We start from the raw sequence: 23325 nt of genomic DNA, 5'->3' as shown, positions 1-23325 counted from the left end.
AGGGAACAAAACAAAACTCTAACCACAGTGGATGATAATGATTATTTTCCCACTTCATAGGTATCAACATACTCAGCCGGCCGGATGTGATAAGCAACCTAAACGAAGTGTTTGAGGAAGTTGTCGGCCCATGTCTTCACCTGCCAACATCCATGCAACAAGCGGAAGCAGCTCTCAAGCTCAGAGAATTCTACTTCGGAAATAACACTATTTCACTGGACGATCCGGAGCCTCTAGTCCATGTGAGTAGGATCTAAACGTCATCGCCTTTTTCTTTTTTTTCATCATTTTAATGATTTGCTGACCCTCGCCACCCACCCGCTCCTTCCCGGTCCATCAAGGATTCCTTCCCTTCCTTGTGCCAACCTTTTACCTGAGAGAAGCATTCGCAACTTACGTCATCCATTTGTTGTTTGTTGTATTCTAATTTCTGTCGTCCCCTGCAGTTTTTTATCCACTTCAGCCCCCTCTCATACCTTAGAAGTTTCGATATACTTTTTGCTGATTGTGTTCCACAGCTTTCGTAAATCGTGTAACTCACATTTTCTAACATGTGATGCTACTGTATAATTAATTTTCAATTGTACGACGGGTGTTAAAGACCATTTTCCAATACAAAATTTTGTTAATAGCATTGACATTTGTTTGAAGATACATGTATATTGTATATACCTGGCATTATTCCACTCAGGGGACACCCTGAATTAATTTCAAAATAGAAGTAACAAGTTTCAAAGTTTCATGATCGCTTACACACACACACACACACACACACACATATATATATATATATATATATATATATATATATATATATATAATTTCACCGGAAGTTGTTTCGACTTTTCTATACGTTGAATCAGTCCTTCCGACAGTTATTTGTATTTTGATTTCTTCACAATTTTCTTGCAGCGACTTCAACTTAGCTTCCATGAAATTCCTATTTATTTATTGGTATGTGACTTGCATTTTTGTACTCCTAAATTTACTTGAACATATTTCCTTCTCTCGTGGAACAATTCAAGTATTTATTCGTTTAGCCAACGTTTTTCGCAGTTACCTTCCTTTTATCTGTGTTTGTCTGCCCAACTTCTGTCATTGCTCTCTCTAGAGGTCACCATTTTTCTTCAAGTAAACCACATAGATTAGATTAGATTAGATTAATACTTGTTCCATAGATCATGAATACGACATTTCGTAATGATGTGGAACGTGTCAGGTTAATGAAAGATGTCTGTACAAAATATTACATTACACAAAATATTGCGTGACACTAAGGTTTAAGTTAGTTTTTTTCCCTCCCTTAATTTATATCTAAAAATTCAGCCAATGGGTAGATGGAGTTTTCATCTAGAAATTCTTTTAATTTATTTTTAAATGTTGGTTGACTATCTGTCAGGTTTTTGATGCTGTTTGGTAGGTGACCAAAGACTTTTGTGGCAGTATAATTTACACGTTTCTATGCCAAAGTCAGATTTAACCCTGCATAGTGAAGACTATCCTTTCTCCTGGTGTTATAGCTATGCACACTGCTATTACTTTTGAACTGGGTTGGATTATTAACAACAAATTTCATAAGTGAATATATATATACTGTGAGGTTACTGTGAGGATCCCTAGATCCTTAAATATATGTCTGCAGGATGACCATGGGTGGGCTCCAGCATATTGTTTTACTCATTATCGCAGTGCCTATAACCTCAGAGAACCTCAAACGCGTCCCATTATTCATCAGTATTTCAGTATCACTTTTCTTTGGGCACTGATTCCTCCAGGCTAAGCCATTAAACTTCATCCCACTCGTCATCATTACTTATTTGTGATCCGGCTACATCTGTGTACGTCTTAAAATCCAAATTTATGATTTCTAAATCTGTGTCTGATCGTGACATAACTGAACTGGAACCTTTCCACGTCTTCCTGACCTTTCGAAGTATGCGTCTTACTCGTGTCATTTTTAATAGTGTATTCGTATTCGCTATTACTAAATAACATTTGTTACAGAAATCAATTAATCTCTTTCGTCTCTAAGTCTTACTACCGTATTTTTTAGGTCTTTCTTCTACTCCTACCTCAACAATGTTATTAGATTTTCGTATCCGTTTACATTCTAAATTGTCTGTTCAACGTCCTTGTATTTATTCTCTATCTCTTCATCTTCTGCACGAGACGTCGACATGTATACCTCGACTATTGGTTTTGGCTGAATGGAACTACCGCCATTTGACTGTATTGATTGTTTATTCTATTCTCAACCATGATTTCGACCTTTGGCCATTTTCAGGTACCTCAAAGTTAAACATGATCAGATAGTGCCGGTATCACAGTATGTGAAATTTCAGAACTTTCATTTAAACTGTAATATATGACGGTGCTCCCAGGCTACGGAAAAACTGTTGGCTTTCGGTTTGGTTTGCTTTCAATACTTATGAGAAGTGAACCTGGCACTGAACAGTTGCCAGTAGTGCTACTTTCCTATTCATATCGAATCCCACTCCGGTTACGCAACGCTCAGGTCAAAAAGGTAATGGGATAGCTTATGCACATATAAAAATGGCGTTAGTATTGCGTACAAAAGTTATAGAAAGGTAGTGCATTTTCGGAGTGATTATTTGTACGAAGGTGATTCATGTGAAAATGTTGCTGACTTGATTATGCCAGCACGACGGAAATTAACAGACTTTGGTAGTTGCAGCTGGATGCATGGGATGTTCCATTTTGGAAATCAATATTCCGACATCCAGAGTGTTAAGAGTGTGTCGAGAATATCAAATTTCAGGCATTACCTCTCACCACGGACAACGCAGTAACCGAAGGCTTTCACTTAACGACGGAGGGTGGCAGCGTTTACGTATAGTTGTCAGTGCTAACACACAAGTAAGACTGCGAGAAGTAACTGCAGAATTCATTGTGGGGCGTACAAGAACCGTTTCCCTTAGGGCATTGCTGCGAAATTTGGCATTAATGGGCTATGGCTGAAGACGATCGACGCGAGTGTCTTTGCTAACAGAATGACATCGCCTGCAGCGCCTTTCGTGGCCTCGTGAACATATCTGTTGCAATAATTATGAAAAATCCGCCTCGGTTGCACAAACTACCTTGAGTTTACCATGGTTTCAAGGTGGGTAACCACGTCTCCTCCAGAACAAACATAAAACAGCTTACCTAAATAGGCATAGTCAAAGGCTAAAATCAACACCTAAGCGGCAAGACCCCATAAAAGTTTTTACAAATACACGGTACATATGTACAAAGTCAATAATATTACTTATCTCAACCCTATGTATGCTGCCTCGCCCCAGCCAACGTACGATAATTACAGGCTCTCCACAAATGGGGTCTTGCCGCTGTAGGTGTTGATTTTAGCCTTTTACTATGGTTATTTAGGCAAGCTGTTTTATATTGGTTCTGAAGAAGCCGTGGTTACCCACGCTGAAACCTAGATAAACACCACGTAGTTTGTGCAATCGAGACGGATTTTTCGTAATTGTTTCGATACTTACAATTGCTCACGCGCTGCAATGCTGAAACTTCCTATATCTTTGGCACCGTAGACGACTGGAGTACAGTTTCCCGGTCAGATGAATCCCGATAACAGTTGGTAAGAGCTTATCTTGGTTTCGTGATGGCGCAGACCCCACGTAGCTATGGACCCAATTTGTCAAGGGATTCTGCGAGCTTGTGGTGGCTCGATAATGGTGTGGATCTGTCTTTACATGGAATGGACTGGGTCCTCTGGTCCAACTGCAACGCTCTCTGAACAGAAGTGTGTTCTTCTTCATGGAGACCATTTGAAGCCATTCATTAACTTCATGTTCCCAAACAACTGTGGAGTTTATATGGATAACAATGCACCATTCACTGAACCACATTTGATTGCGATTGGTTTCAAGAACACTGTGGACAATTGATGTTAATTATTTGACCACTAAGATCGCCGAACATGAAGCTTGTCGATCGTTTATGAGAAATAAACGAGAGTTCAATTCATGTATGAAATCCTACACTGGGAATACTTTCTAAATCATTGTTGTAGAAGCAGCAAGCCTTGGTATTTCTGCAGGGGATTTCCATTGACTTGGTAGTCCATGTGAGTCGGATCACTGCAATATGCCGGGCAAAGGGAGGGCCGACATGAGATTAGGAGGTATCTCATGACTTTTGTCACCTCAGGGTATTTTCTGCTGCTATTGGTATCCCCCCCCCCCCCCCCACGACCCTTCCCCCGTTACCCGTTTTATGGTCGTCTGAGCGGAAAACCTTATCATTCGTCCATTTATCTTCACTGACCCCCCTATCTAGGCTGAGTCTTTGCATTTTCCTTTTTAGGTTTTCTAGTTTCCCTAATACGCTCAAATTTGTAACTTTCCACATTCCAACAACTTTATATGCAACCCTTTCATTGGTTGTTCAGCTTTTTTCTCGTGTTTATCTTGGCACTACACTGACTGGGAGCTGATTTGTCGTCTAATCCGGAATATCTTACAATTGAGACATTATACTAACACTTTTATAATGACGAGCCACATGTCCTGTGGATACACATTGTCTCTTTACAGTCATGGTTTCCATTGCCTTCTATAGCTTCATGTTGTTGATTCTGTTGTTTCTTTCGCGTTTAAGTGCCTGTTTAACACTCCAAGAACAGTAGGCTCCTTGAAACAAATAAATTTACAACTTAATAATAAACTCCGTATAGAGTATTCACAGCATTTTTACCTTGTCAATGCACGTTCTAAGGCGTCAGCTTCATAATCATGCTTTTCTGATGTTATGTACGAACATTCACTGCGATGTTATCACGTCAGTAACGCTTACCCCTGAATCTCATGGGTTTTTTAAGTATGGCATCCCAACAAAACAAATACTCATCTTGGACAAACAGTTTTCGGTTTTCGTCTCACGTTTCTAGCTGGTTACCACCGCAATGAAGATCGTTAAAGAACAGCAAAAAGTTTTAGTGTCGTAGCTATGATTTCGAAAAGTATATTCGTGTAATAAAAATGCTGTACGTACAGTAGGTAGTATTCAAAATGTTGTATGTATCGAAATTGTGGATTATAAGTACGTCATTGTTTATTACGGCCTTTTCTGGAATAATTCTCAGTTCATTCACTGTCATAAGAAATTAGTTAACGTATGCAGTGACATTGCTTTGTATCTCACAATTTATGTTTGCTTTCTTACGCTGCCACATAGAAGCAAATCACTTGCTTCTGTTATTTAATGCAAGTTGTCATACGTCATCTACTTCTTCGTGTACATGCGTCACTCACAAACCACCATGCAGTGCGTGGTGGAGAGTACCGCATACTAGGCAAGTCGTTACTTTTTCTTGTCCACTCGAAACTGGAGCGAGAGGAAAATACTGTGTATAAGCGTTTCATAACTGTCTTCTCGATCCTAGCCCGACATGTATGTTCGTGGTAGTAGGATCGTTCTCCCGTCTGTCGGAAATACTGGTTCCATAACTTTAATAAATAGCGTTTCGCTGAAAGGACGTCTTCTTACCTCCAGGAATTCTCATTTTAGTTCATGTAGCCTTGCTGTAATACCCTATTACTTATCGAAACTATTGGTAACAAATCTAAAAGTACTGCTCTGAATTTCTTCGATGTCTACCTTTAATCTATTCTGGTGGGGATCAGAAACACTCGAGCAGAACTCAAGAACGCGCCACACAAGTGTTTTGTTCGCTGTCTCCTATGCAGACGAACTACTGTTTCCTAGAATTCTCCCAATAAACCGGAGTCTGCCATTCACCTTCCCTATAATTATCCTATGCGCTGGTTCTGTTTGCCTTTGCATTGTTACGGCTAGAAATTTAATCGACTTCTCTGTGTCAAGCAGCACGCCATTAATATTGTGTTCTAACATTATGCGATTATATTTCCTAGATCACACTTAGAGGAAGCTGGCATTCATCATAGTAAATAAAGGCGACATAGTCGCGTAAGCTAGAGCATTATCAGCTAACAGTTGCAGATAGAAGCTCACCTTATACGTCGGATAGTTTATTTGAATAGAGAACTAGTGTGATCCTATCATAGTTCCATGTGGCACGCCTGACAAAGACTTTGTATGCGATTGTCACTTAAAACGTATTCGAGCCACTCCACATATCCGAGAACTTAATCTGTGTGCACGGACCTTCGTCAACAGTCTACAGCGGGGAACAGTGCTAACCATTTCCCGGAAATCTAGGAATATGAAATCTGTCTCGACTGGTGTTTGAAAACATTACCTCTACGTAAACTTGTCTGCGCATCAGAATTCCCAATGAGTCTTAGAGTCAGAATATGAGCGTTTGCGACTGATGCAACCATCAAACCGTCCCGTTCTGGTCGAGCTACTAGTATAAGTAACTTGCCGCTGGCCTGTTTTGAATTGTTCTGAAAGTTCAAGTGTGTATACTTATCATGTAACTGACTATTATGAGTGATTGTACAGTGTGGTTTCGTATTTGTAGAATTACGGATGAAAGGAAATGAGAGGCTGAGACTCGATACGAGGAAGTGGCCTCCTCCTCAGGGAGAATCCTAGAGGGCCGCCGGACTACGTGTGCCCTTCCAACGGACGGATCTCCATAGAAAGTACCACATGCCCTCACGACTTTCCACTGTGGAGATGAATGGAATTTAATACCGAATACTGGTGCGAAGTCACGAACTTGACGTGACTGCGTTTTCCCCACATTCCTTTTAATGCAAGACATGACTTTTTTTTTTCAGTGACCATAATACGAACTGACTGCTTCCGAGTTGAGCATCAAGTAAAAAGAGTGCGTTAGGGACCATGGCTACTACAGACATTCATCCTTGCGTATCTAGATAAAGTGATAATCATGAGAATGTGATGTTGTTGACTGTACCACATACATCTAATCATCCCAAAACATTTATTTCTCCGGCGGAATGTGTGGATCTTCACAAGAAGATAAAAGTGTATGCTAAGGTAAATACTATCATATGTAATTTTTTCTTTACATTTTGCTGTCTTACAGCTGACACAGGACGTCAGCTTCTTCGATGCAACTGATGCGGTAGTAAGAAGTATCGTCGAAACAGCAGACATTCCTGTGTACTACTACGAGTTCGACTACCGCGGAGACAGTATCCCGACGAATGAGTGGGGTGAGTACGGTACCTTCATCTCACGCGGTGAAATTGCTAATTAATGGCACAAAACAGTAAGTAAATAAATCAAGAGTTTTTCAAGTGACATCAAGGTGTCCGCTTTTACTGTGCTATTTCATTTTTTCAGATTTGCAGATTAGGTTTTTGTGCCATAGTGAAGTGATGCTGCAACGTACACAACCAAACTGCACTAATGTTCTCACTGCATAAACACAACAAGAGTTTCTACAATAAACAGAGAAACATAAGAATTTTCGTTTCATGGAGATTTATATTTATAATTACACTGTAGTCACCTTTATTCCAGAAATACACTCCTGGAAATGGAAAAAAGAACACATTGACACCGGTGTGTCAGACCCACCATACTTGCTGCGGGCACTGCGAGAGGGCTGTACAAGCAATGATCACACGCACGGCACAGCGGACATACCAGGAACCGCGGTGTTGGCCGTCGAATGGCGCTAGCTGCGCAGCATTTGTGCACCGCCGCCGTCAGTGTCAGCCAGTTTGCCGTGGCATACGGAGCTCCATCGCAGTCTTTAACACTGGTAGCATGCCGCGACAGCGTGGACGTGAACCGTATGTGCAGTTGACGGACTTTGAGCGCGGGCGTATAGTGGGCATGCGGGAGGCCGGGTGGACGTACCGCCGAATTGCTCAACACGTGTGGCGTGAGGTCTCCACAGTACATCGATGTTGTCGCCAGTGGTCGGCGGAAGGTGCACGTGCCCGTCGACCTGGGACCGGACCGCAGCGACGCACGGATGCACGCCAAGACCGTAGGATCCTACGCAGTGCCGTAGGGGACCGCACCGCCACTTCCCAGCAAATGAGGGACACTGTTGCTCCTGGGGTATCGGCGAGGACCATTCGCAACCGTCTCCATGAAGCTGGGCTACGGTCCCGCACACTGTTAGGCCGTCTTCCGCTCACGCCCCAACATCGTGCAGCCCGCCTCCAGTGGTGTCGCGACAGGCGTGAATGGGGGGACGAATGGATACGTGTTGTCTTCAGCGATGAGAGTCGCTTCTACCTTGGTGCCAATGATGGTCGTATGCGTGTTTGGCGCCGTGCAGGTGAGCGCCACATAGGTCTGCATACGACCGAGGCACACAGGGCCAACACCCGGCATCATGGTGTGGGGAGCGATCTCCTACACTGGCCGTACACCTCTGGTGATCGTCGAGGGGACACTGAATAGTGCAAGGTACATCCAAACCGTCATCGAACCCATCGTTCTACCATTACTAGACCGGCAAGGGAACTTGCTGTTCCAACAGGACAATGCACGTCCGCATGTATCCCGTGCCACCCAACGTGCTCTAGAAGGTGTAAGTCAACTACCCTGTCCAGCAAGATCTCTTGATCTGTCCCCCATTGAGCATGTTTGGGACTGGATGAAGCGTCGTCTCACGCGGTCTGCACGTCCAGCACGAACGCTGGTCCAACTGAGGCGCCAGGTGGAAATGGCATTGCAAGCCGTTCCACAGGACTACATCCAGCATCTCTACGATCGTCTCCATGGGAGAATAGCAGCCTGCATTGCTGCGAAAGGTGGATATACACTGTACTAGTGCCGACATTGTGCATGGTCTGTTGCCTGTGTGTATGTGCCTGTGGTTCTGTCAGTGTGATCATGTGATGTATCTGACCCCAGGAATGTGTCAATAAAGTTTCCCCTTCCTGGGACAGTGAATTCACGGTGTTCTTATTTCATTTTCCAGGAGTGTATTTTGCCTTCCTAAAGTCACTCTTTCTCCGTTGAAATGTGTTCATTTTGACAAACACCAAAATAGTAGCATCTTGTCACACTGCACGGGCGTAGTTAATCCGGCGCCCAGAGAAAATATTTTAGCCACTGAGACGTGTATTTACAATCTCCCAAAATATGTACGTCGAACAATGTACTCGCCTAACACGGAAGTAAATGAAACTGAACGTACAACTCTGTGTTCTCATGAATTTCTTTATTTCTGACCATTCCACTCGAACTTATACTTTTCTTCATTGCAAGAATCTAAGAAAATTAATTTAGTTACGAATGTTGCAAGACTTAAATAATAAAATATCACGAGTTTGTATTTTTTGTGATCTTTACAACACTCTTCTAAAGCACCACTTCTCAAAAGCTTCGATTACATTTTTCCTTGGTTTTGCCATAATCCATGATTCATTGGCATAAAATGTTGTGCTCCAAACGTAGATTCTCAGATATTTCTTCCTCACATTAAGGCCTGTGTTGAATACTAGTAGATTTCTTTTGGCTTGGAATTTCCTCTTTGTGTGTACGCTTCTAGGGGTATTATATCCTTTTCACTTCATCCGTCACGTATTATTTGGCTTCCAAGGTAGCAGAATTTCTTAACTTCGTTTACGTCTTGGTCCTAATTGTGATGTTAAACCTCTTGCTTATCTCATTTCTGCCACTCCTAATTACTTTCCTCTTTGTTCAGTTGACGTCAGTATATATATGGAACTCATTAGAATGTTCATTCCATTTAACGATCTTGTAAATCGTCACTCTCGCTGAGGATACCTATGTCATCAGTGGCAGGCCCATATGTTACCAAGGGTATTTCGACTACGGTGCAGAATTTTCGCTGGGAAGCACTTACACATCCTCCATACAGTTCAGACCTCTTCCCATGCGAATCCGATACTTTTGGAGCTTTCAAGAAAGACATAATGGCCGTCGATCTGCTCCTGAGAAAGATATGGGACTGGTTTAAACCATGGTTCCTTCGACAACCTAAACATTTGTAAATGAAGATACTGACAGTCTTGTGTCATCGTGGGATAAATGCAGTAGCTGTAATGATGATTAAGTTTGAATTAACAAAGAGAATACTTGCAATTTTCCCATACGACTCATTTTCATTTATCTGTCCATTATCAATTATCTGAGTCCACATCCAATATCCAATATCGAATCTCGGAATCTATGAAACGTAATGAAATGATCGTATGGTAATATTGGGCCGGAGACCTTGTTAGGGGTTGTTCGACCACCTGGTCCATTTAGGCGACTTGCGCGTCGATGATGATGAAATGATAATGAGAACAACACAACAGCCAGTCCCCGAGTAGGTAAAATCTGACTTGTGCTGGAATCAAATAAAAGCCTTCTGCATGACAGTTAAGCGCGCTGACGACTCAGGTACGGAGCACGCGGGCAGAACTGTCTGGCCACAACGTAATCCAACTAGGATATTCTTGTGTTTCCAGGTATTTTTCCATGTACACCTCCTACTCTTGTGATATTGAACTATGTGCTTTCCGAGTACTAGCAGAAATTTACTGACGCATCACTGGCAGGTATTTAACGATTGCAGCACCCATCTTGCAACAAAGTTATCGCACGCAGTTTACCGTACTCTTCAAACTAATGATTAATCTGCCCCATACAATGTTGACGAATTATCGACCAATACCGTACCGAGGAGTTTCTGAATGTTCATGCACTTCACGTCGAACATATTCGAAGAAAATAAGGCTGCTTGTCAGTTCAGTTACACATTTCAAGCCCATTTGAAGTGAAGAGCCAAATTCGCTAGAAACTGTCATGGGCTTTCGTTGAATTTATATCGGCAGTAAACAGTCTAAACCTCTATATCTATCAATGTCTCAGTGTCTATCCACATTCACGCTCTCCCTGTCCACCTACTCTGCTCTTTCCCTATCCACCACACACTTAACAACTTCACCGCCATCCTTATGAGGTTAGTGTTTTTTACCTCCCACAGTATTTCTTCCCAGGCAGTAAGTAATAATCGATCCAGGAGCTTAGAGAAGAGATGCGTATGTAATATGTACACATTAAAAAAAGTTTTGCATCACCCCGATTCCCAGAACTCCTTGACTGTGGATATTGTATCACATTCACAGTCCCTGTGACTGTTCATAGATATCACTAAACCCGCCCAAGGATCTAAACAACCATGCATAAGCAGCGCCTATTAGACGGAGGGGTCCGACAGCCGATAAGTTCCAGTCATTCCACCACGAAGGTGGTACACGGCTAGTGTTGTCTGTAGTTCTACCGTCCCTAGGTCACTACCGCGGTTCGACCGCGTCCTCATTGTTACTTTGTACCAGGAAGGACTCTCTAAAACGGAAGTGTCCAGGCATCTCGCAGTGAGCCAAAGCGATGTTGTTCGGACATAGAGGAAATACAGAGAGACATGCCTCGCTCAGGCCGCACAAGGGCTATTACTGCATTGGATGACCTCTACCTACGGACTATAGCTCGGAGAATCCCTGACAGCAAGGTCACCATGTTGAATAATGCTTTTCGTGCAGCCACAGGACGTCGTGTTACCACTCAAACGGTGCGCAGTAGGCTGTATGGTATGTGGCTTCACTCCCGACGTCCATGGCAAGATCCGCCTTTGCAGCTCGATACAGAAGAGCCCAACAACATGCGGAATGGACCTTTCAGGATTGGCATCACGTTCTCTTCACCGATGAGTTTCGCATATGCCTTCAACCAGACAATCATCGGGGACGTGTTTGGAGGCAACCCGGTCAGTCTGTAGGCCTCAGATACACTGTACAGCGAGTGCAGCAAGGTGGAGGTTCCCTGACGTTTTGGGGTGGCATTATGTGTGACCGACGTACGCCGCTGATGGTAACGGAACGCGAGGCAAAGGCTGTACGACACGTGCATGCCATCCTCCGACCAATAGTGCAACCATATCGGCAGCATACTGGTCAGGCATTCGTCTTTCTTAACGACAATTCGCGCACCCATCGTGTTCATATTGTGAATGTCTTCCTTCTGGATAACGACGTATATCGTCTAGATGACCAGCATGTTCTCCAGACATGAACTGTATCGAACATGCCTGGGATAGATTGAAATGGGATGTTTATGGACGATGTGACCCGCCAACCACTGTGAAGGATCTACGCCGAATTGCCTTTGAGGAATGGGACTATCTTGACCAACAGTGCCTTGATGAACTTGTGGATAGTATGCCACGACGAATACAGGCATGTATCAATGCAAGAGAACGTGCTACTGGGTATTAGAGCTACTGGTGCGTAGAGCAGTCTGGACCAAAACCTTTGAAGGTCTTGCTGTATGTTAGTACGACATACAATGTGTGGTTTCCGTGAGCAATAAAAGGGCGGAAAAGATGTTTATGTTGATCTATATTTCAATTTTCTGTACAGGTTGCGGAACTCTCGGAACCGAGGTGATGCCAAATTTCTCTATGTGGGTATGTGTCTGTCTGCTGATTTACACTATACGACTCTAGAGATTAAGTAGAATTGTTGGTGGTATTCAGAAGTGTGGCTCGATCTTAGGTTCCGAAACACGTTGATAAAATTATTGGGTCCATGCAACGTTATTTCTCGTGACCTGGTTGACACACTGAAAAGCGCAAATAGACACAAACTGCACTCGCTACTTTTAAAGGCATTTCTAGTCACCCAAGTACAGGAAATAAATACCATAAAGTCACTCTAGAAATTTTTTAAGACATGGCTTCGTATCCACTGTACCACCCCTAATGGTATTGGGAAACCTTACCAACACTATATTTTTATACAGTAATAAATCATGTATTTAACACATTTGGTTGACGTTGCTTCACGTGTTTCTGAACTATTTGTTAATATCACCCCCTTTTCACTCCCACCCTATAAGATGTAGGTGATTGTTAACTCCGCACTGCTTCTGTCCAGATAGTAATTAACTTGTAAACCCCGATTCTAGAAATTCTCGAACTTTCCGATAAGGAACAGTTTGAAAATTTAGAAATGAGTTACTGTGTTAAATGTTTGACGTCAAGCAAGTTAGCGAGAAATAGTTTAGGAAAGGCCTGGAATGAAGCCTAAAATTTGTAGGGAGTCACTAAGCGCTCACATTATCAAACACTGGATGAGTATAGTCTTTGTTTTAAGAAAACCAAGTTTTTTACGCATCTCAATAGTTATGGCATCCTGAACTGTGTCACGTATAATGATATAATTTTCGAGATACGTTTTGTGTTCTGTGTGGATACTTTTTGCGAAATACGAGCATGCTGCGAATACAATTAGCAATAAATAATAATAAATTAAAACTTCATGTATGGTGCGGCAGTTTTTCACGCTTTTCTAGTTTTATGACAGTTTATTTCCTGAGCTATGGGGCTTACAATGGTATAGTTTTGCAGGTACATTCAGCGGTGTATGTGTATACTCTATGCAACATGTGTTACAAATAGAGTTAGTAAAGAAGCAGGAAATTAAACTGTTACGCCTGATGCGGCAATTTTACTGCATGTGCAGTGAAAATGTAGACATCACTTTGTCAGCAAGACAATGATTCGTAAAGGTTTGATATGATATGTATCATTTGTTGCAGTCGCTTACTACTCTCACTCTCAAATACTGTATTAATATGGTCTGGGTATATTCATTCTGTTAGATAATCTTCGTTATCAGTCCCATCCTACGCTTTTGATAGGTAGGTGATTCTCACTCCCACAGTGCACCTTTCCAAATAGCAAGCGATATGTGTACCAGTTTTCGTTGAAATTGAAACCCAACGTATATGCATACGTACATTCGTACAGACATTCATTTTGATAACATATGTATTGTTCCAGGTGTCAATCACGGTGGAGAACTGAGACTTCTCTTTTTGCGTAATGATACCAAGTATAACTTGGATCCCACCTCTGAAGAAGACGAGGTGCGAAGGACCCTGCTGCGGCTCTGGACCAACTTCGCCAAATATGGGTATGTTGAATGAGATATACACATTGAACAATAGCGCAACTTGAGTAACTGTGGGTAAAAGGGCGCTTTTGATGCAAGCAAAACAATTTGCCACAAGAGTGAGTGGTGACTCAGTGGTTAAGATGGCAAAATAACTTATGTACTTGCACTTCCGAGTACGCAGTGCTCTTAAGAATGTAGTATTTTCTCCCTCAAGACACATCAGCTTATGGTAAGAGCAGTCTGTAGGTTTCAGTTCATCAAATTTCAGTAAACGTGTTTTATATTGTTGCAAGGGAGCAGCATATGGCTTGTTCATCACAGATCGATTTTTCTGTGGTGAGACAAAATTGGTAGAAAAGCTTACTGTTCTGTCTGTCTAGCTGAGAACCATGTTTCTCGGGTGTGCCTGCAAGATACGTCAAACAACAACCATAGTATTTCTGTCGAGAGTAGAATGGATTTAAAGTCGCTTCGCTACATGGGATTATTACCTTCGCATGCTCCACCAGTTCGCCTTCCTTCCCTGACGCTTTATAAATTAGGACGAGCGTTTAAATCGGGGCCTAGGTAGTAATGATCAAAATGTCGCATAATGTAAACGCGCAGGTGGCTGGTGACGATTTGGAAGACACTTACAGACTGCTTTAGTACCACAAATGATTTTAATTTCTAAAGAGATCGTGAATTACTCAACAAAACATGAACAATAGCGGTATAACTTCAGGAACAATGAATCTACATCTACATCTACATTTATACTCCGCAAGCCACTCAACGGTGTGTGGCGGAGGGCACTTTACGTACCACTGTCATTAACCCCTTTTCTGTTCCAGTCGCGTATGGTTCGCGGGAAGAACGACTGTCTGAAAGCCTCCGTGCGCGCCCGAATCTCTCTAATTTTACATTCATGATCTCCTCGGGAGGTATAAGTAGGGGGAAGCAATATATTCGATACCTCATCCAGAAACGCATCCTCTCGAAACCTGGCGAGCAAGCTACACCGCGACGCAGAGCGCCTCTCTTGCAGAGTCTGCCACTTGAGTTTGTTAAACCTTTCCGTAACGCTATCACGGTTACCAACTAACCCTGTGACGAAACGCGCCGCTCTTCTTTGGATCTTCTCTATCTCCTCCGTCAACCCGATCTGTTATGGATCCCACACTGATGAGCAATACTCAAGTATAGGTCGAAGGGTGTTTTGTAAGCCACCTCCTATGTTGACGTTCTACATTTTCTAAGGACTCTCCCAATGAATCTCAACCTGGTACCCACCTTACGAACAATTAATTTTATATGATCATTCCACTTCAAATCGTTCCGCACGCATGAACCCAGATATTTTACAGAAGTAACTGCTACCAGTGTTTGTTCCGCTATCATATAATCATACAATAGAGGCTCCTTCTTTCTATGTATTCGCAATACATTACATTTGTCTATGTTAAGGGTCAGGTGCCACTCCCTGCACCAAGTACCTATCCGCTGCAGATCTTCCTGCATTTCGCTACAATTTTCTAATGCTGCAACGTCCCTGTATACTACAGCATCACCCGCGAAAAGCCACCTGATTAGGATAAGGTTACATGGCAGCCTGTGGTCTGCGTTTCATCATAATTCTGTAAGCACCCTCATGTGACAAGAGAAATAAGGAGATCGGAAGGGAAAATAGTTGTTGTCTCGCTTATGTAGCAGGCACACTCGAGAACCGTGCTTCTTTGCTGGCTACCAACTACTATTTCAAATACTGGTGACAAAGCGAAGAATGATTACGGCGTGGCGGGAAAGAATAGCCGGTGGTACTTTTATTGAACCAACTGTCATATACGACATAAGAATAATCCCCAAACGCCTCCCTGAAATCACTGAATCCTGTGAGTAAAGACGAAAATGCGACCTAATATGAACTCATGAATTCAATACCGACGCCCGGTGAACAGCAGTATTTCGTGTACTCGTGAATGAACACTTACCGCAGCAACCAGCCGCTCACCGTAACCGCGTCGGCACTGTACGTCAGCGCTCCCTACTCGCTGCAGCCTCCTGGGACTCTGTCACTCCCTCCTCTGAGAATGACACGGACGAGTCAGGCCATCCCACGGTTCTTAGGAGTGGGAGAAAATCAACTGTACCAAATTTAAAAGTCACCAATATTAATGTTTCCCACTTTACTCTCCTCGTCAAAGTTAATCCGTTGCTCTCTAGTCTGCAATCCCCACTCTTTTGCAATTATTATTATGGCAAAAATCGTCAGATATTAAGACGTTGAGAGACACCAAAGATTACAGCTCTGTGCCCCTCTGTCTCTCAGCACTTAGACGTCCCCGTCTCTCCCCGTAGGTACAATGGTGGAAGACGGATGATGGATTTGAGACACTCCAGTGATGGGCCGTGTGAGTTTTTCTGTTTCTTTTCCGCCCTGCACGTCTCCCTCATGTCCAGAGCTGGCTCTCTCTAGCGAATAGAGGCGATACATTTTCTTTAGAACGTTGAACAGACCAATGACCTTCTCCTCGGCGGTTCCGCACTGTGTAATCTCACTCATCTAAAAGGTCTGTGTCTCTCACTTCCAAAGTAACCTCTTTCAGACCGTAGGGAGAGATTTCCGATAAAGTTTGTCGTATTCCTGGTTCAAAGCGCGTCTTTGTCACGCTGAAAGTAATACAAAATTGCTGGTTGGGACAAGTTTTCCTTACAGTTTGAACAACGAAACCGACGTTCCCACCTTCACTGTATTGTTCTTTCTCTGTCAGTATGATGCGTTTTATTTTAACTACCAATACCATAATCTAACGGCAGTCAGAGTCAGTGTCAGAAATGAGGGAAACTAGCAGAGATAAAATTTTTACATGTATCATCCTTCTTCCATAAGGCTTTAGTGCTGTCTCCCTAACTTACTCGTAAATTATCATATCTCTATACGATGGCACGAGCATCAAGTACAAGATTTCGCCAGTCTGGACCTGTGGTTCCTACCTTGGAGGCAATTGTACCCTGAGCGGTAGAATGTAATTTTTGGTGGGGTAAAAGCAAAAAGATTCAGCTGTGTTCCGGTAACGGAACCAAACTTTCTTTTAAACATCATTAGTATTATCGCCGTCTCGTAGGACTACACTGCTGATTACTTGAGTTACCAATAATTACTTGTTTTCAAGTACTAGACGTGACACGATGTGGTAGAGGCTAAAGATTGTGAAACTAATATACGAATATCTTCCTCACATAGTCCACCAACTACCTACATACTCACTACGTATCACGTATATTTCACAGTAAAATTATAACATATATATGAGTGTGAGTTAAATGAAAACCTTAAATGTGTAATAACAAATTGAAATTTCGCGCCGTTATCCTCTAAGTTGGTAAGCGTGCTACCAATAGCATGCATAATGGCCTGTAGATGGCGGCATAGTGCAGATGCACACATACCGTCACAGTATCAGTATAAAGATGGTCGCCCCATTTGCGACTTGCACCAGGGAAGAACAGCGTTCTATTATGCGGTTTTTGCGTAGTGAAGGTGTGAAACCTCTTTAAATTGATCGACGCATAAAGATTCAGTACTGTGATGGGTGTTTGTCACAGCAGCAAGACTACAAATGGAGTAGGACGTTCGCAAATGGAGTGACTTCAGTGCAAGATGCTCCTCGTCCACGTCAGGCACAACAAGTTGTGACTCCACAGAACATTGCAGCAGTTGAAGCCATAGTGAAGGAAAACCGCCGAGTAACAATGAATGACACTGCAGCATGTTTACAGATTAGTCATAGGTCAGCACACTGCATTGTGCGTGATGTGCTCCAGTTTCGCAAAGTGTCTGCAAGGTGGATGCCACGGCAGCTGACTCCCGCAATGAGAGAACGACGTGTCGATGCCTGTGAATAACTTCTTCGGCGCTTTGAACGAGAAGGTGATGGCTTCCTTGCAAGAATCGTTACTGTAGACGAAACCTTGCTTCAACTGGCCGGAATCGAAGAGAGCGAGCAAGAAATGGCGCCATTCTTCATCACCCAAACCAAAGAAGTTTCGAACAGAACCGTCAGTAGCGAAGGCTATTCTGACTCTCTTTTGGCACGAAAAAGGCCTCATTTTGGAGCATTACATGCCTAGAGGGACCACTGTAACCAGTGCATCATACACAGATCGCCTAAAAAATCATCTGCGGCCTGCAATCAAATCAAAGCCACGTGGGTTGCTGTCAAAAGGTGTCCTTTTGCAACATGACAATGCAAGGCCCCACACTGCCCGTGCAACAGTTGCAGCAATCACAGACCTGCATTTTGAGTGTCTTCCTCATCCACCATACTCACCAGACCTTCCATATCTCTGGACCACGCAAAGACGCAATGGGAGGAAAGGAGTTCCGTTCTGATGAAGAGGTACGCCACGCGGTGCATGAGTAGTTGCGCGGACTACCAAAAGAATTTTTTTCTAAAGGAATGTATGCACTTTGTAAGCGCTGGAGGACTTGCATTGAGCGTGAAGGAGATTATGTTGAAAAGTGATACCGCTTTGTACCACTTCTGCACTATAAATAATATTTAAAAAAATAATAAAGATTTTCATTTGACTCACACTCGCATATCACATATGCTTAAATATGGCTTCTCCGAGTTATAGGACCTTTCCACAGTAGACCAGAAATTGCTTTATTATTCACTTTGTATCAACACAGAAACTAACTGACGATAGTTATGAAATGACTACAAAAGTGATGTAGGGCCTACACATTTTCATTACAGTTTTTTTATTGTAATTAGTAGCAGTGCTCAGACAAAACATTGGCAGCCCGAAGTGCTCCAATCTCTGCCAGTGCAATAATCAAGTGACTTACAAAATATATGTACAGACATTTAAAGTTAGTTGAATTTCAATGGGGATCCAGAGTGTGGGTGAAGCAAGTGTTACTAGGGAGAGGAGTGGTGCAGAGGAAGCGTGTTTTGTAACAAGTGTCTGCTCTCAATGTGGATAGAAGGCTTCTTTTTCTCGGTAAGCGCTAAAAGCTGCACTCGCGATGCACTGAATATTGCTTCATCATTCTATAAAAAAAATGTAATTGGAAACAGGCTGTACAATTAGTCTCATTAACTCGTAATGTCGTAGTTCCTGATAACACTATAAAACTAAATGTAGTGTACCTTCGTCAGTATAAAGATTCTGAATGTGTTGATAGCGGACAGGGTGTTGGCAGAGAGGGAGGGGGGGGGGGGGCTATACCAGTTAATATTTGATTGCACTGATGGGTACTGGTCTCAGTAACGTTGGGTACCTTTGATCTATATGAAAGGGACTAACGGACATCTTTCAATATGCTTGTGAGAGTAGAAGAGGAGTGCGATTTTTAACAAAAACTAAACATATTATTACTCATATTTTAGTCAATTTAACTATTTATCTGAAAGTGGGTGAGGGTCCAAGCAAGTGCACTGTAGAATTCGTGTAGCTGCAATGATTGTGTGTAGAAAACAATCAAAAGGCAACAAAAGAGAAATTTTGGGAAATTTGTTTTAAGTTCCTATGGGATCATACTGCTGAGTTCGTCGGTCCCTACGCTTACATACTACTAAATCTAACTTGAACTAACTTACGCTAAGGACAACACACACCCCCATGCCCGAGGGTTGACTCGAATATCCGACAGGTGGGGAGGGGGTGGGGTGGGAGTGGGGGGGGGGGGGTGGGGGGAGAGCCGCGCGAACTGTGGCAAGGCGCGGCTAACAAAACAGAACACGATCGGCTATACGCTTAACATCCTCTGTAATAACTGTGGTTAAATAACATCTTCATGTGTGTTTCCTCAGCAATCCCACACCGGAAGGGGATCCAGTGACGTGGGAGCCATATAACGTGAGGAACCGCAGCTATCTTCTGATGCAGGCCAACTTCAGTCTTGAGGAAAACTTCTTGGGCGAGCGCATGGACTTCTGGAACACGAACATACCTCTGATGCCATACCCGGGCACCTACTAGAAGCGGCCTTCAATCAGGACACATCTCACGTACTTTCAGAACGTCTGAACGTTGTCAAAAACCTCCACAAACGACGAAGTTGCTGTAATTTGTTGCTCATGTCTATAAACAACTCTATCAGTGAAAAACAATTATATTAATGTTACTGTTTCATTATTTGGGTAAAGTCTATAGTTTTAGTTAACACTGTGTTGACATAATTAAATTTAATACGTTGCTCTTGTATTGGTGTTCACAACAGTCTTCCAGTTCTGCGAGCTTTCATGATTAATAATCATAAATGTTGTGCGTAGGTAAACGAGAAATGTTATCATCCTCTGCGGAATTGTAGGAATTCTCACTGTAACCTAAGACCTTGGGATTCAGAACAGGCAACGGAAGTTGTTGCTTTACGCCAACCTCAGTTTTCCACTGGTCCTCTAGATGTTTTGATTTGTGGTTGCGAGCTTGAAACTTACTTTACGTGGATCATCTCCAGGACACGTACGGTCATGTTTGAATACAGCTGCACATTCCACAGCTGCACAAAATCCGAATGTAAACACCAATGCAGTAATAGTTGTTATGAAATATGGGTAGCTCGTACCATGGTCAATCTTTCCTATCTTCTGCTCAGTGTTTCTTTATTAATATGCTTGTCGGTGAGTGAGCGTGTACGTGGGAGATGCGTTAGTGTGTGTGTGTGTGTGAATATGGGTGTTTAGTGAGAGAGGAAGGGAGAATTTTATTTCTGTATACTTGTTTATAAAACCTGCGAACTTTATGATACTTGTAACGACGTATCCTGTTTGAAAAAACGACCTACTCGCTCAGGTCATGGGGTTCCAAGGGCTGTGTACGGGCTCCCGAGTCATCTTCTGTCTTGAGGCGTCATGTAGATGGCGTGTTGAGGGGCATCTGGTCAGCGCACCGCCTTCCCGGCCGTTCTGCAGACTTTCCAGACCGCTGACCCGCTACTGTTCGGCCAAGTAGCTATTCAGCTCTCATAACGAGGCTGAGTGCCCCCCTACCATTTCTGCCACCAAGGAGAAAACCTTTGGCAGTATCGGGAATCGAACCTGGGTCCTACGCATGTAGCCATCAACGCTGAACATTCAGTAATGCAGGCTGTTACATGTTTTACAAGCCCCTTCCGTAATTGACATTCATTGTGGAAACGTATTCGCTAGTAAATATTTACGCCCTATTGTCTTCGAGTTAAAATATTTAGTCATCGGCATACTAAAGAGTACAGGAAAACAGATAGTACTCAACTGCTTTTTAAAAAAGATCGGTAATGTTATGTGCATTTTCCGCTCTAGTTCCACTGTAAATGCTGAAATCTAGCAAATACTGGACATCGATGGCATGTCCAAAACAAATATCCCTGTCGAGCTTAAGGAAATCGGTGACATGAGTAGTAAGACGATAAAAATCCCATGAAATTCTGGCTTCAAATATCTGATGGATACACAGAAGTATCAGACGTTTCTGATTTATTGCGACAACTATCCACGTGAAATATTTCAAGCTTAGTTGTGCTGCCCTATTACTTTCGGTACAAGAGCACTATGTCTTTACATGAACAGTTGAGATTTTGGGAATAAGTTAGTGTAATGCAGCCTCCTTTACACACAAGCGCGTCCCTTTGACGGCTCAGTGAAATCACTTCTGGTACGAACATCTGTCGTGTGAAAAACTATCTTCTTTCGATGCTGATAAAACACGATCAAAGTAGGAGGAAATATCAACGAAGAAAATTCCTGATACACTGTTCTTATTGTATGACACGCATAAGCTACTTTTGTCTGTACAGTGAGCCAATTTGTCCAAAAATTGTCTTATTTTAGTTAGTAATGACATGTGTTTAAATTGAAAACACATCGGACTTACAAAAACTTGCAGTTTCAAGATAATGATCTACTACAAAGGAAAGCTAACTATGGTGTTCCTTGACTGATATACGTAGCTCATGTATCAGAGTAGTTGTGCCACGTCTGTATTTATATGCAACGCAACTTATGCGAGCATTAGATAACAGAAATTTTAGGCACTGAAATAGACGTTGTGTGAAAGAGATGACATTTTTCTATCAAGTTACGAGAGATATGGATATACAGTGTTCCGACGTATGGTGCTAACGGCAACCACGGCGGAGAGGATGAAATATGAATGAATATTAGAACATCTGGTCGCCATTGAAATGCAGCATTCAAAGCAAAATTCTGAACATAGCTTCACAGCGAAACTATTGCCTCCGCGAACGGTATCGAGAGCTAGTTCCCACTGTCTGGGGCAAGGCAACCACGTGGCAAGCGGTTGCTATATCCCAAATGGCCTAGCCTTACATTTTATTAAGAAACAAAATCTAATTTTATTTGAATGCACGGTGTCTGTTTCTTCGAAAGAATGGACCCCACGCAAATCCAGCAGCTGTGAAACACTGTATGTAACTGCTATCTGCTGCAGCAGGACATCAAGCGGAGTCAGTGGCGATGAGCGAAAATATACCGGAACGGGGTTCGAATCCGGGATCTTCTGCTTTCTAGGCAGGTGCGATAGCCGCTACGCCATCGGTACGCCTCACTGCCGATTTCGTTTAACGCCCTGCCGCAGCTGATGGCAATGATTCCGCTTCAATTTATATATAAAGTTTAACTTAATTTTGTTGCTGCCACCATAAACTACTATCAGAGAGAAAGAAGACTCGTTTTATCATCTACCGTGATATAATTTCACATCCGTTCCGTTAAAAGTACACCATCGGCTATCACCCACACGTAAGATAATCGTCCATGGACACTGTATGTTTATTTATTTCCTTGAGTTTGGTGCACATAGCGTGCAGCCATCGCACTGTTACATACTTGCCAGGTCATTCTGAGTAGTGTAAGAACAAAAAGAGTACACATTAGCTTCTAGAAGTAGCAATAAAAAAGCAAACAACGGTAAAAAGCACACTAATTTGTTCTGCAGCGACATTGTGGTTAGCCGGCCGGTGTGGCCGAGCGGTTCTAGGCTCGTCAGTCTGGAACCGCGCGACCGCTACGGTCGCAGGTTCGAAGCCTGCCTCGGGCATGGATGTGCGTGATGTCCTTAGGTTAGTTAGGATTATGTAGTTCTAAGTTCTACTGGACTGATGACCTCATATGTTAAGTTACATAGTGCTCAGAGCCATTTGAACCATTTTTTGACATTGTGGTTACCTGCTGGTAACAAAACGGCCCCCAAAATGTAAATGTGAAGCAATAGAGAGATACGGTAGTGTAGCATCTGAGAAAGTCCATATAGTAGAGAATACAGCCGTGAGCTATACAAAAGATATTATTTGTGGAAAATATTATCTATTAAGGAGCTAATAACAGTGATTTAAGGCAACTGAATTGTTTGGCGTGGGTGGGATGTTGCCACAGAAACCACAGAAACAAATTACATATTTTTTTGAAGCCACTTCGCCCTTAACCCAATAAAAGTGCACAGGTATATAGCTTTTAGGCATAGCAATAAAAACAAGCAATTAACC

At 42.7% G+C, this 23325-nt stretch overlaps 1 protein-coding gene across 1 annotated transcript in view; it reads left to right on the top strand.

The window, feature by feature from the left end:
- LOC126354407 (juvenile hormone esterase-like) overlaps positions 1–20046 on the top strand; it is an 82665-nt gene extending 62619 nt beyond the window's left edge. The window contains exons 7-10 of the mRNA XM_050004019.1: positions 61–242; positions 7004–7133; positions 13739–13871; positions 19655–20046. Coding sequence (XP_049859976.1) covers positions 61–242; positions 7004–7133; positions 13739–13871; positions 19655–19823 — 614 coding nt within the window. The 3' untranslated portion in view covers positions 19824–20046. The remainder of the gene's footprint in view (positions 1–60; positions 243–7003; positions 7134–13738; positions 13872–19654) is intronic.
- The last annotated feature ends 3279 nt before the right edge of the window (positions 20047–23325 follow it).

The sequence above is a fragment of the Schistocerca gregaria genome, chromosome 3 (assembly GCF_023897955.1).
Source record: "Schistocerca gregaria isolate iqSchGreg1 chromosome 3, iqSchGreg1.2, whole genome shotgun sequence".
NCBI lineage: Eukaryota > Metazoa > Arthropoda > Insecta > Orthoptera > Acrididae > Schistocerca > Schistocerca gregaria.
The sequence above is the reverse complement of the archived record's forward strand: the minus strand, read 5'-3'. Positions and strand labels throughout refer to the sequence as shown.